General features: G+C 43.1%; 1 protein-coding gene across 1 annotated transcript in view; it reads left to right on the top strand.

Annotated features, from left to right (window-relative positions):
* COG2 (component of oligomeric golgi complex 2) overlaps window positions 1-14,884 on the top strand; it is a 152,992-nt gene that overhangs the window by 15,080 nt on the left and 123,028 nt on the right. Inside the window, exon 4 of the mRNA XM_075203350.1 lies at window positions 12,347-12,427. Coding sequence (XP_075059451.1) covers window positions 12,347-12,427 — 81 coding nt within the window. The remainder of the gene's footprint in view (window positions 1-12,346; window positions 12,428-14,884) is intronic.

Genomic DNA, 14,884 nt, shown 5'->3' with positions numbered 1-14,884 from the left:
GGGGCGATACCAAGATCCCCCCCTCAGGAAAATAGGAGGGGGCATCGGGGTATTCAATGCTGCAGGAGACCTCTTCAAGGGGTCTCCATAACTCTGCCAGAAATAAAGATAACTTCCTTTTTTAAAAAAAAAAAAAAGAGAGACAGAAAGCTGCAGAGGGGGAACTATCGCAGAGCTCCCCTGCTCTGAAGCACAAGTGGTATAGTCCGGACTTCTGGCGCCAGAAGGAACTTATCTTGGAGGGAGCAGGCACCAGGACACTGCTGTGGGACTTCTCCCCTGAGTGGCCCTTTTGGCTAAGTACCAAAACCTTTCTTTGAACATTTACAAACTGTATTTTGTGGTTACAAGAGGGAGGCTAGTAAGGATTATTGTATTTTCTTACTTGCATATATATCTTTTTTTTTTTTTTTTTTAAAGTTTTTATTTTTGAAAGGTCACAAACAAGCATCAGTCCAATATAGTATCCGTAACAATCAAGTCAAACAAGTTCAAGGACCTATACATTCAGTGTATATCATACAGAACAGAAGCATGATATTGACCAAATTTTAATTGTAGGGAAAGAAGAGAGAGGAAACAGAGAAAAGAGAAGTTGGTCAGGGAGAGATAAACCAGTTAGACTAGGGGGGCGGTGTGGCAAAACCGCCAATAGAGGAAAAAGAGGGGCAAAGCAGGAGAAGGGAAGAAGAAAGAAAGGAGGGGAAGGCAAGGGAGGGGAGGCGGTAAAGAATCGAGGAAGGGTATCAAGTGGAATATTGCAGGGGAGTCAAATGGCAAAACGAGTTTGAACTTGAAAAAAGGACATCCACGGTGCCCAAATTTTGTTAAATGATTTAGAAGTATTACGCAGTATGCATGTCATAAACTCCATTTTGTATGAGTGCCAGACTCTATTGATAATTGCCTGCAGAGTAGGCACGGTGGCCTGTTTCCAATTAGTGGCAATTTGACACAGCGCTGCAGAAACTATATGGCGGAACATTTTGGTTTGATGTGTAGTAGCAGATGGAAATCCAAGTGGGAGAAGGAAAAACCTAGGAGAGAATGGGATGTCAACCTGCAGAATCTGAGACGCGAAGTCCCTTAGTTCCAACCAGAATGGGGCAAGCTTGGGGCACTGCCACCAAATATGGAGGAAGGACCCTTCCGACGAACATCCTCTCCAGCATGAGCTGGATGTGTCCGGGAAGATTTTTTGCAATTTGGTTGGGACCAGGTACCATCGATAAAGAAGCTTATAGGCGTTTTCTTTCAGCTTCACACAGATTGAGCTAGAGGCCGTGTTAGACTTTATTTCATCCCAATCCTCTCTATCCAAGGGGCCTTCCAAATCTTCCTCCCAGGCTCGCTCATGGGAGTCTTGGATGTCTAAGTTAGGGACTCTCAGTTCCCAATATAATCGCGATATAAGGCCATTTGTAGAGGATCGCCGGAGAAAAAGTGATTCGAATGAGGTCAACGGCCTGATTCTTAAAGTTAATTTAGTGGTGGAGTGAAAATTTCTAAATTGAAAGTATTGAAAAAAGAAGGTGTTGGGAATAATAAATTTGGTTTTTATGTCTGCGAATGAGGGAAAAGAAGCGTCTTTAGTGATATCATTAAGATAATATCATTCCTTTTCCAAAATTTAAAGGATGAGGCTATACGACCTGGTGGAAAATCTGGGTTGTCAAAGAGAGGGATGATTGGACTAGGAACCGGGGCGAGATTAAACTTTGTGTTTGTTTGGTCCCAGATTGAAAGCGAATGTGATACAATTGGGTGATAAGTAGCGGACCGAGGACGCTTAGTGCGAGGGAGCCACAGGAGAGAGGAAGCGGAAGAAATACCTAGGCTCTCAGCTTCAATCGAGACCCAGACTCTGGAGGAGCCTGAGGAATTCCACAAAATACATTGGGCAAGTTGTGCTGCCAAAAAATAGTTCCTAAAATTGGGGACCCCCAAGCCACCGTCCCGTGTCGATCTTTGTAGAACAAGAAGCCGTACTCTTGGGCGCTTCCCACCCCAAATAAATTGTGAAGTGTAGTGTTGTAAGAATTTGAATACATACGGGGGGATGCTTATGGGAAGGGCTTGAAAAAGATTTAGTAACCTGGGTAAAATGTTCATTTTGACTGAGTTGATGCGTCCAATCCAGGAAATGAGATTCTTACTCCAGGTTTCTAAGTCAGATTTAATTTGGGATAATAGTTTTGGGTAATTAGCTTGGAAAAGCTGATTATATTGTTTAGTTATATAAATACCCAAGTATTTTATCTTTTTTTTGGTGTCATTTAAAGGGGAATTTTTGAGTAAGAGAAGATCTCATACTATCTGTGAGATAGAAATCAAGAGTTTCTGTTTTTTGAGGATTGACTTTGTATCCCGAAATATAACTGTAGGTTTTGATGTCTGCGAGAAGGGGGTGGAGAGAAATAGTGGGGTCCGAGAGAGTCAAAAGCACGTCGTTGGCGTATAATGATATTTTATGTTCGGATTTCCCTGTTTTAATTCCATGTATCGCCCTGTTAGATCGGATCTTTGCCGCTAATGGTTCAATTAACAGGGCAAAGATTAAAGGCGAGAGTGGGCATCCCTGCCGCGTCCCATTAGAAATTGAAAATGGGGGGGAAGCGACTCCGTTGACCACTATTGTTGCTCTAGGGGACTGATACAAAGCTAATAGGCCGTCTAAAAACTGACCAGAAAAACCCATCGACCCTAGAACCCTAGACATAAAGATCCAAGAGATGCGATCAAACGCTTTTTCTGCATCAAGTGCCATTATTAGTGATGGTGATTTACCAGAATGAATAGAATGTATGAGGTCAATAGCCCGTCTGGTGTTATCTATAGCTTGTCGGCCTGGTATAAATCCAACCTGGTCTGGGTGGATCAGGGAGGGAAGAAGGGTGTTCAAGCGGGTCGCTAAAATTTTGGCATAGATTTTAAGGTCCACGTTTAATAAAGATATAGGTCTATAACTGGAACAGGAGGTAGGATCCTTATCTGGTTTTGGTATAACAACGATAGTGGCCAAGGTCGTCGCCTCGTTAAAAGGTGAACTTTTTAAGATGTTGTTAAAAAAATCTGTCATATGTGGGGCAAGGTCTCTAGAATTTTTTTTATAATATTGCGCTGTGAATCCGTCCGGGCCAAGAGCCGATGACTATTTCATTGCTTTTATCGCTGAGATCGTTTCTATTTGGGTGATGTTCGCATTCAAGAAAGTGGCATCAGCGTCCGAAAGATGTGGTAGGGTGAGTGATGATAGAAAAGATGTAATTTCTGAGTCAAGAGATTCAACAGAGGATGAAGTCTCGGGAAGATTGTATAGTGCTTTGTAATAATCATGAAATTCTTGAGCAATTTGCACCGGGTCATACATAGGCTGCGAGTTAGGAGACTTTTTAAGTTTTGTAATTTGTCCTCGAGATTTTTTCTGCCGAAGTTTGTTGGCGAGCATTGAGTCAGCTTTGTCAGCCTTTTCGTAAAATTGCTGATTTAACTTTTTGAGAGTGTTAGCTGCTCTACGAGAAAGAATTGCCTTTAGCTGGCCTCTTACTGCAGAAATTTGTGTTTGTAATGTCGAGGAAGGATGAGCTTTGTGCTGGGCAAGGAGGGAGGTTAACTTGGTCTCAAGGGAAATAATTTCTTGGGATGCTAATTTTCTGGCTGTGGAGGATTTGCCAATCAGTCTACCTCGAATGGTAGCCTTATGGGCTTCCCATAAAATGCCCGGGGTAATATCCTCTGAAGTGTTTAGATCAAAATATTCTTTGATTGCGTCTTTAATTTCTTGTTGGGCCGACTGTACCAACAAAAGGGAGTCGTCAAGGCACCAACGCCTCGAACGTGGGGCTAACTTTATTAGATCAAGAGTGATGTAAACTCCGGCATGGTCTGTCCAAGTAAGCGGGGAGATTCCTGCATCTAATATTGTTTGAGTGAGGGAATGAGAGACAAAGATCATGTCTATACGGGAGTAACTACCATGTGGGGCAGAGTAATGTGTAAAGTCTTTTGCATCAGCGTTTTTCAAGCGCCAGGTGTCATGTAGTGCTAAGTTGCGTATGCCGACTGATAAGGATTGAGAGTCTTTCAAAGAAGAGGAGGGGAATTTTTGGTTAGAAGATCCAGAGGACCTATCTAATGTTGGATTTAAAATAGTATTAAAATCTCCAGCCAGAATTATATGACCCTGTGCAAGGCGCCCAATACGATTAAACACATCTGAGAAAAAGGAGCTTTGACCCTGATTCGGTGCATAAAGAGAGATAAGTGTAACTTGCTCAGAACGGAGTGTGCCTATCAGAATCAAGTAGCGGCCCTCTGGGTCAGAGTGTGACTTGGTTAGGAGGAAGGGAACTCTGTTGTGTATTAGAATAGCTACCCCACGTTTTTTGCAATCCGCAGAGGCGAAAAATGTTTGAGTGTATAGCTTACTTTGGAGACGAGTGTGCTGTCTCGTGAGATGGGTCTTCTGAAGGAAGACTATATCGGCTCTCTCTCTCCTGCAGGCTCCCAAGACCACCGCACGCTTAGTAGGTGAATTCAGGCCGTTGACATTAATCGAGAGCACCTTGAGAGCCATGGGTGTTGTAGATAGTGTAAATCCTACATGATATCAGCAAAAAAAAGCAATTTACATGAATAATTTGAGAGCAGAAAAAGGCATCCATCCACTTGGTATTTCGGGAGAAAGGGGGGGAGCAGGGAAGGAAGCCACAGGTAAGAGGGAGAGGAGAGGAAAGGTGAGCAGGAGGCCTAAATAGGCCGTAACCCTCAGAGAGGAGAGCCCATGATAGGGCTATCAAAGAAATAACACAAAAAGAAAAATACATTGCAAAACTAGTAAGGGTGCTTGTGGGGGGTGTTGGAGTTAGTAAGGTGTTGGTTGGCCGTACGAGGGGCCGTTAGAGACTGTCCAGCTCAAATGGCTGGCATAGCTAGTACATTATTGGAATGGGTAATTGACCAGAGGGGGGGGGGGAATGATAATAAAATTAAAATGGGGAATGGAGGGGGGGGGGGTTAGGAAAATATAGGGGGTGAGGGGGTGGGGAGTGGAGAAACGAAAACAAAAATGACAAAAAAGGGGGGGGAGGGGAGGGGGTTGAGACAAACAGCACAACCCATGTTACAACATCAAATCTGTGAACAATAACATTACTAACCGGTGATGCCAAACCATGGTACCAACAATACCGTTATGCCCCTGAGTTCTAAGTCCTATAAGGGGATATAATCTGTAAACTGTAAATAACTTGGTGCCAGTAACAAAAGGTAAATCAGTTATTAGGTGCCCTTGTTGGTTGCCTAGTGGCTAAACAAAAAAAAATAAAAAAAAATAAAAGACAACAGTGTTCTTGTAACATAGGAGGAAACTAGGTAATCAGGGTGTGAGAGCCTGAGTCCAAAATGAAGGAGTAGGATGGATCCTGTTGGAGGACTTCAGAAGTTTGCGGTCAGTCTGGAGCCGTAGGAGATCTTGCAGGCTGTCGTTCCACCGTTGTCCAGTCAGGAGCAGGAGCTGAATCAGATCTTGAGGGATTACTATGTGTTGCAGAAGGGGTAGGGTCTGGAAGAATCTTGAGTTTAGCAAGGACTTCTTGCCCTTGAGGTAAGGATTTGGCATATAGGATAGAGTTCCCTGCATATATATCTTTTTATCTGTTACACACATACAAGTACAACTTTTATTACAGATTAGTTGGTTACTTGTTGTTTACTCTGTCTCTCTCAAAATGATCTAAGTGTGTTTGGTGTGCTTTTCCTTTTAAAATGTCAGAAAAGGGAAAAGGCTCTATGGCTTAATATTTTACATGTTCCAGATGTAAAGTTAAATTACCATGTGGGCAGAAAGACCCGTTGGCGCTCTGCTCAGTCTGCGATGGAGAGGTCCCCTCTGCGCAAACCCAGCTCCTTCCAGCCCCACTGACGGAGGAACCGGCCTGGGTGGCTTCCCTGACACAGTCGGTTTCCTCTTTAGCACAGATGATCTCCCAATCTACTCAATTGTTATCTAGTGTGGCAGCCTCTGTGACTAATAATGCTATTACACCTGTAGGGCTCCCTGCTGCCACGGTTTCTACTGAAACGTCTATAGCACGACCTTCCTCTTTGCTTATGGACCAGCCACCTGTATCCACAGAACCGGCATGGTCCTCAGCATTTATAAAGGGTTTGGACAGACTTAACCAGTTACTTGAACCCCCAAACCTGCCCCCAGCTAAAAGAAAGCGGCTTAGATTCGCTAATCCTCTCACGGTCCTTTCAGATTCGGAGGGATTTTCAGAAGAGGAAAGAGATTCAAATTTGGATTCTGACCAGGTTCAATCCTTGGAACAGGAAGAAAACACTAAATATCAGTTTATTGATGATTTGGTTTTAGCGTTGAGGCAGGCGTTGGACCTCCCAGAAATGGAGGATCCTAGTCCTAGAGACAGAAGTCTCTTTAAGAAGGCCAAAAGGAAGGTTATTCGATTTCCCCCTTCTGTAGAACTCAGAGATATTGTAGAGGGAGCCTGGAAACAGCCTGATAAAAAGTTCTCTGTTCTAAAGAGGTTCTCTTCCCTGTATCCATTACAGGAGGAGGACGTGGCTCGCTGGGAGGAAATTCCTTAAGTAGATACTCCAGTAGCCCGTTTGGCCCGACACACTCCTTCCAGCCCCGGGCTCAGCAACTCTGCAAGATACCACTGACCGCAGAGTGGAATCTCAATTAAAATCTATATTTGTAGCAGCGGGTTCTTCCTTTAGACCCGCTTCTGCTTCAGCTTGGGTTGCTAAAACCATGGAAGCATGGGCACAGCAACTGGCAGAGTCCCTACAGGATTCAGAATTGATCACACTAGCTTTACATTTAAAAGAGGCATCAGGGTACATTTATGAGGCGGCTCAGAGCACAGCATCTGTGTCCTCCTCTATTCATGCTGTGTCAGTTTCAACTAGAAGAACGTTATGGCTGAAATCCTGGGAAGGGGATTCAGAATCAAAGAAATCCATGGAATCCATTCCTTTTACAGCAGCAGGTCTGTTCGGCCCGGAATTAGATAATATGATTTCCCAGGCAACGGGGGGCAAAAGCACCTCTTTGCCGGTCCTCTCCGGTAGAGGCCGGGCCCAACGGTTTAGCTCCTTTTGTCAGTCCTTTCGGGGAACCTCCTTGCCCAGGGGACAGTCGTTTAAAGGTAGACAACCGAATTCGCAAGGCTCGTCTGTCAGAGGCAGGTCCTCGTTTGCAGCTAGGCGCCAGGCCTCCAAGACTCAGGAGAAGCCTGCGTCCCGACTGCCACTCTATTCTCCAGGAGATGGCGCCGGTGGGGGGACGTCTGTCTCTTTTTCAGGAACAGTGTGCAGCGTCATCCCAAGACCCTTGGATTCGGGGCATTATATCAAGAGGGTACATGATAGATCTGCTGAGGCTGATACCACAGCGCTTCTTTGTAACCCCGCTATCCCGAGATCCACAAAGAAGACAGGCAATGCAGGCCTGTGTCGCCTCTCTTCTTTCGCAAAGAGTCATTTGCAGGGTCCCAGACAACCAGAAAAGGAAGGGATTTTATTTAAATCTTTTTCTGGTCAAGAAGCCGGACAGGTCCTTTTGACCCATTTTAAACCTAAAGAGCCTCACTGTGCACTTACGAGTGGACAAATTTCGTATGGAGTCCCTGAGGTCGGTGATAAACGGCCTAGAGAAGGATCAGTTTATGGCGTCTATAGACATAAAGGACGCAAACCTCCACGTTCCCATTTGGAGAAATCATCAGTCTCTCCTGAGGTTCACAGTGGAGAACCCCCACTATCAGTTTTGGGCTCTTCCCTTCGGCCTCTCCACAGCACCAAGGGTCTTCACGAAGATCATGTCGGTGATGGCAGCGTGTCTTCACCTAAAGGGAGTTCAGGTCGTTCCTTATTTAGACGATCTACTCATCAAATCCTCCTCAGAGATTTGCTTACGTCAGCACTTATCACTCACCATAGCGGTTCTCGAGAGCCATGGGTGGCTGATAAACTTAAAGAAATCCCAGGTGGTTCCGTGCCAACGCATGGTCTTCCTAGGACTCATCATGGATACCAGTCAGCAGAAGGTGTTCCTGCCTACGGAGAAGATTAGTTCAATCCGAACTATAACATCTCAGGTCTTGTACTCTCCCAATCCCTCAATTCATTTGTGCATGCGGCTGCTTGGGAAGATGGTGGCCTCCTTCGAAATGATCCCCTTCAGTCGGGCTCATTCTCGATGCTACGTTTGGATCTCCAGAGGATTTCGCTGTCTCCGGGGGCGAGAGAATCACTCCAGTGGTGGCTGAATCAGGATCACATGTCGGTGGGCAGGTCTTTCGCTCCATGGTCATGGATCATAGCCACAACCGACGCCAGCCTGAGAGGTTGGGGGGCTGTAATCCTGCACCTCCGGCTCCAGGGATTTTGGTCTGTTCAGGAATCAGCCTTATCAATCAACACGTTGGAGTTGAAGGCAATTCTTTTAGCTCTTCAGGGGGCCCAGACCCTCCTTCAGGGCCATCCAGTCAGAGTTCAGTCCGACAATGCCACGGCTGTGGCATATGTCAACAGGCAGGGAGGAACCAGGAGTGCAGCTGCAATGCGAATTACAGCTCAGATTTTTGCTTGGACAGAACAGTATGTTCCAGCAATCTCGGCAGTGTTCATTCCGGGAATAAAGAATTGGGAGGCCGATTACCTAAGTCGAAATCCAATGATGCCGGGGGAGTGGTCACTCCATCCGGAGGTATTTCAGTCTCTAGTTCAGAGGTGGGGTCTTCCGGATATAGATCACATGGCCTCCAGACACAACAAAAAAGTTCACAGGTTTTGCGCAAGGGCAAGAGACCCCTTAGCGGTAGCGGTGGACGTGATGACCATGTCATGGGAATTCAGGTTGGGATACCTGTTTCCCCCGATTCCCATGCTTCCTTGCGTGCTCAGGCGAGTGAGGCAAGGCGGTCTGCCGGTAATTCTAATTGCTCCCTCATGGCCGCGTCGAGTGTGGTACGCGGACATAATCTCCATGGCGGAAGGACAAGGATATAGTCTTCCGTCACGAGACGACCTTCTTCTTTAAGGTCCCTTTCGTCACCAGAATATACCTCATCTCAGTTTAACGGCATGGCTGTTGAAGCCAGCCTCTGGAGGGCTAGGGGTTTCTCCCCCAGTGTAGTGAACACTATGCTGCGAGCTCGAAAGCCGGTTTCGGCTCGCATCTATCATCGTATTTGGCGAGCCTATATCAGATGGTGCGAAAATAAGTCCTGTCACACGTCTTCTTTTCGCCTCCCTCGCTTATTGGCTTTTCTTCAGGATAGGCTAGAAGCAGGGCTCCGTTTAGGTTCCTTAAGAGTTCAGGTATCAGCACTTTCAATTTTCTTCCACCTGAAGTTAGCGGATTTGCCAGACGTCAAGACTTTTCTTCAGGGAGTCTTACATATTCAGCCTCCCTATGTTCCGCCTACAGCACCATGGGATCTTAACCTGGTACTGGATATGCTTAAAGCGCCTCCCTTTGAGCCTTTACTTGTTGCAGATTTTAGGTGTTGGACCTGGAAGGTCGTCTTTCTTTTGGCAATTGTATCGGCACGTAGGGTGTCGGAATTGGGAGCTCTGTCTTGCCGGGAACCATATCTGTTTTTTTACGAGGACAGAGCGGTATTGAGAACACTCCCTTCTTTTGTCTCAAAAGTAGTGTCGGCTTTCCATTTGAACCAGGAAATTGTAGTTACGGTCTTTTCATCTACTTCCCATTCTGATCAACAATCTATGGAAAAGTTAGATGTGGTTAGGGCTCTCCGTATTTATGTCAAAAGAACTTCTCAGATTAGACGTATCGATTCTCTGTTTGTTCTTTATGATTCTAACAAAAGAGGCTGGCCAGCCTCAAAACAGTCCATTGCGAGATGGATTACGGCAACCATTAAGCAGGCTTACTTAAGGTTTAACCGTCGTGTGCCAGAGAGACTTACGGCCCATTCCACCAGATCGGTAAGGGCGTCATGGGCAGCGAGAAATGGGGTTTCTGACGACCAGCTTTGCAGGGCAGCCACCTGGTCTTCTGTCCACACATTTACCAAATTCTATCAATTTAATATATTCCCATCCGCGGATGCAAATTTTGCTCGTAGTGCCCTACGAGCGGGGTTTTCAGAGCGGTCCCACCCTTAGGGGGCTGCTTTAGAACGTCCCCATTGTAAGCAGTGTCCCCCAGACTGGATGAAAGAGAAAAGAGGATTTATGTACTTACGTTAAATCTGTTTCTCTGATTCCGTCTGGGAGACACTGCGATCCCTCCCTTCTGCTTTTCCTCTGTATGCTCTTGGTTGATTGACCTTTCTCCTTGGGGCTTTTTAATTAACTGACAGGAAGAGGCAGGGGGATTGTAGAGGGGAGGGGTCTGTCAGCAGTGCTAAAGTTAACTAGCTAGGTGCCAACTCCCGAGCTCCCCTCCACAACCCATGGTAAGCAGTGTCCCCCAGATGGAATCAGAGAAACGGATTTAACGTAAGTACATAAATCCTCTTTTTTTTATATATATATATATATATTTATATTATAATATAATTTATTATAATATAATTTATTATAATATAATTTATTGGTAACACTGTTTACCGCCATCGGAGTATTGTACCCAACCCCTGTGGAGTTTGAATAGAAAAATAAGATTTTCCTGTAGGTCGAGGAGGTATAAGAGGGAGGATCATTTATATTTTAGAATTATTTAACGTGCCCATGTCCTTAAGGAGGCTCTATACCCTATAGACACTGGTCCAGTGTCCCCCATGAATTATTAATTGTTAGATAGTTTCATTATGAATCCATGCATGCCAGGACTAGTGTCCCTTTACCAGCTCCCATGCCAACATTTTTAGTTTCCTTGTAGCCCTCCAGCTGTGTACTATGTATGGTATTGTTGTCTTTATAAATGTATGCAAAATGATATACCGTTGTTTTAGGTCTGCGTTCAGATCATGAAGCTGGTCTACATTAATTTCAAACACTGTTTTATGTTTAAGGCAAGTGTATGTTAGCCTATGGAACTCTTGATATCTCCTGCACATAGTAGAATTAGCACTGAGTTTCTCTCATCTGATCAGTGATAGACTGTGCAAGTGTTTCCAGTGTTTTCACTAGCCTAATACTGGTGCTTTGCGCACTTACATTTTAAGCCAGGTCTATTGTGTTCTTTATATGCCTGTACATTGCAATGGTGTAACAGACAATTTAAGCTCTGGGTTCCTACATTTTGTAATTTGTAATGTTTTAGTAATTTGTTGCCTTGGGTGCAGGGTTATGGTAAGCCTAACTTTATAAAGGTTGGTTATAAAAATGAAGACTTACTGCTGGCACCTTGAGGACTGTAACAGCAGTATTTGTGGAATATAGACTGCAGACCTGCACATTTTCTTCAGTATGTTGACATTTTGCACATTTACCTTTTTTCTAATCTGCATTTATTACCCTGAACCATTCTACAAATAATAAGCACTCTGTTCTATTAATTCAGCTCTTAATTAATATTTCCTTGTTTAATGTGCTGCAAAACTTAATAATGTCTCAAGGTGAAACTGAATGTGACAATTTATAATATCATGAGCAGATGTCAGTTTGATACAAAGTCCTAATTGATTGTGTTGTGGTAAGTGTTTAATACAATGAAATATTTTAGGATGGTTTATGAAGCTATCTTTCTTGGAGTAAAGCACATTGTGATAGAATTACAACTGTGGGATACAACTACAACATTAGACTGATATCGAGTAGTCCTGCTAATCTTATAAATGCATGAGATCATGTTACGTTAGCTCTTTCCATTCACATTTACTTATGTATACCTTTGGGTAGCTTGAGGTAGATGGGTAATTTTGATATAATCCATAGCAGGCTTCCTAAAGTGCCGTGTGTTTTAAAGAAAAGTGTCCCTTTTTCGTATGATTTTTTTTTTCAAATGAGAATGACCACTTTGGGCGCAAAAATCATAGCCATAAATCAGTTCAGTTGACACCAATAATATATGTAGCACAGACAAGTATAATGGAAAATGATGCACATATGACATCTAAATATCCATAGTCTGCACTATTTGCCCCATGGTATTATCTATTTAGTAGTTAATGGGTACAAAAGATAAGGCATTCTCATGGACATTGGATTTCCTGCTAATCCATTTAGCAAGACTACAAAAAAGCAATATCTGGACAAGCTTTTAAGAAACATAAATACTTGGTTAAGGTGACACTAACTGGGAATGGGGCAAAATGAACTGCTTTCTTCACTTTTAAACTTTTTTTTTTTGTTAGTAACAAAACAAAGTTTTGAAACTAATGTAGTTTTTTTCTGTTTGCAGAGTCTCAAAACGTCTGTTAATGATAGCATAAGGGCTGTTGATGAACGTTTGGCTAAGCAAGATGATGTAAGAAAAAAAAAGGCAAGTCCAAATATTTTGAGATCATATAATGCTCTATATTCATTGATAAGGATTTTACTGTATGTATTAATCTTCAGTGTTAAATTGTCATACTTGTTTTGCTGTATAAACAAGTGTTACACAACAATACGGGTGCTGTATAAACAAGTGTTGCACAACAATACGGAGAAGGTTTTATGGAGCACATTATATTTTTCACGAAAATCATACAATTCTTTTGTTACAGTGAACTAAATCACCCAGCAATACAACTTTTAGCATATATTAGTCTTTGCTCTCTGACCATAACCATACCTTTGTTATTTGATGCAGAGAGCTGGCATGCATTGTAACTCTCAGCACTAGAGGAGTATATCCATAGCACCTTAGTAGAGCTCTATAGAAGTTTGCACTGTGCTCATGTTCCCTGCAATGAAATATAAATGTGTGTGTATATGTGTATATATATATATATATATATATATATATATATATATATATATATATATATATATATATATATATATATATATATATATATATGTGTGTGTGTAACAAAACCAGAGAAAAACAAGCCCGCGCTCGGTATATGCCACATTATATATGGTACCAGATGCTTGGCAATAAGCCCATGCTCGGTATATCCCATATTGTATAATATTGTATATGGTACCAGCTGCGTGGCAATATAAATGCCCATATATGTATACAAAACAAAAAGACAGTTGTCAGCGCTTATCCGTCACACTGCATATCTGTGTGTGTCTAGCAAAATAAAAACATGAGGTAATAGTTCATATTTTGATCAAAAGATTTAAGCCTGCATCCCAACGTCAAGGGAACCTCATTATATGCAGGTCCTACACTTAACTATATGCTTTAAACACCATTAAAATGCAGTTAAAATTAGATGCACTCACCTCCCAGGTATAGGGGTTTACATCTAGCAAGGGCTGGCTTGTGAACTAATTAGAGATGGTCACTGACCCCCGTGTTTTGGTTTTGGATTCGGTTTTGGATCTGGATTACCGTCGTGTTTTGGTTTTGGTTTTGCAAAACCGCCATTGCGTGTTTTGGTTTTGGTTTTGTTTTGCTATTTTGTTGGAAAATCAATGTTTTTGAGCCTAAAATAACCCAATTTAGTGCTCCAACTGTTTCATACATAAGTAATTAATTGTAGAGGTAATAAATCATCCAAAAAACTGTTTAATTCCTGGAAGGTAGGCCTTCATTTATTCTACACACAAAACAGATTGTCTTCCTCTTCATCTATGCATATTGGCAATGCAGTCATCGTCTTTGGATGTATATTACACCCTACACTTATAGTTCAATATGTAAAGAAATGGAAAAAGGCAGTTTGCTTTCTGTCTCTATAGGCCCCCCTCCACTTGTTTAAAAAAAACAAAATATTCAGCCGTTATAGACTGTACAATATTAATTGAAATGGACAAAGCCAGTTTGGTTTCTGGCTCTCTAGGCTGCCCTCCACTTGTCGAAAATACAATAAAATTCAGCCGTTATAGACTGTACAATATTAATTGAAATGGACAAAGCCAGTTTGGTTTCTGGCTCTCTAGGCCCCCCTCCACTTGTCGAAAATACAAAAAAATTCAGCCATTATAGACCGTACAATATTAAGAGAAATGGACAAAGCCAGTTTGGGGTCACTCTGTCTATGACACCCTACCCTTAAGGATAAATTGCCCAAACAGCAGCCTTTCAAGACGGTACGTGATATGGAAATGCCCCAAGTCCCTTTCCTCTTTGGGGGTAGATTGCACCCTACACTTACATAGAAAGTTTTAAAAAGATGTTATCGTCATCATCTTCAGCTTCATCCTCACCCTCATCAGTGTGTACATCATCAGCACAGACTATCAATTCATCGCCGCTTGAATCCGCCATTAGAGAACAGTCAGTGCTTGGATGTCTTGGATGGTGAAGGCCTTCCTCGTGGAAGATGTAGCTCATTTTTATAAACATCATTTTCTCCACATTTTTGGGAAGTAACCTTCTACGGCGATCACTGACTAAGTTCCCTGCTGTGCTGAACACTCATTCAGAGTACACACTGGAGGGTGGGCAGCTTAAGTATTGCAAAGCAAGTATGTACATGTGTTTCCAAATGGCCTGCCTTTCTTCCCAGTAAGGAAAGGGACTGTCTGCCATTTCCATATCAACTAGCTCTTGAAAGTAATCCTCCACCATCCTTTGCATGTTTATACTCGTATTGGATGGAGTTATGGGCAAAGTGACACATTTTTTTGAAAAATCCTTCAAACCAGCCCAGATGTTAAATTGTTCTTGTCTGCCCCCTGCGTCTTCCCTGCTTCTTTTTGGGGAATTTAAATTTTTACGAGCAGCAGCAGCTTGAGAAAGTGAAGGAGGACACGTCGTCAAGCCGAGGCCCAGTTCAGCGGCCAACTTGCTGAGCAATAGCTCCTTGCAAAAGTTCACATCTCGCTCATTTACAAG

This window comes from Mixophyes fleayi, chromosome 3 (assembly GCF_038048845.1).
Source record: "Mixophyes fleayi isolate aMixFle1 chromosome 3, aMixFle1.hap1, whole genome shotgun sequence".
In the NCBI taxonomy this organism is placed as follows: domain Eukaryota; kingdom Metazoa; phylum Chordata; class Amphibia; order Anura; family Limnodynastidae; genus Mixophyes; species Mixophyes fleayi.
The sequence above is the reverse complement of the archived record's forward strand: the minus strand, read 5'-3'. Positions and strand labels throughout refer to the sequence as shown.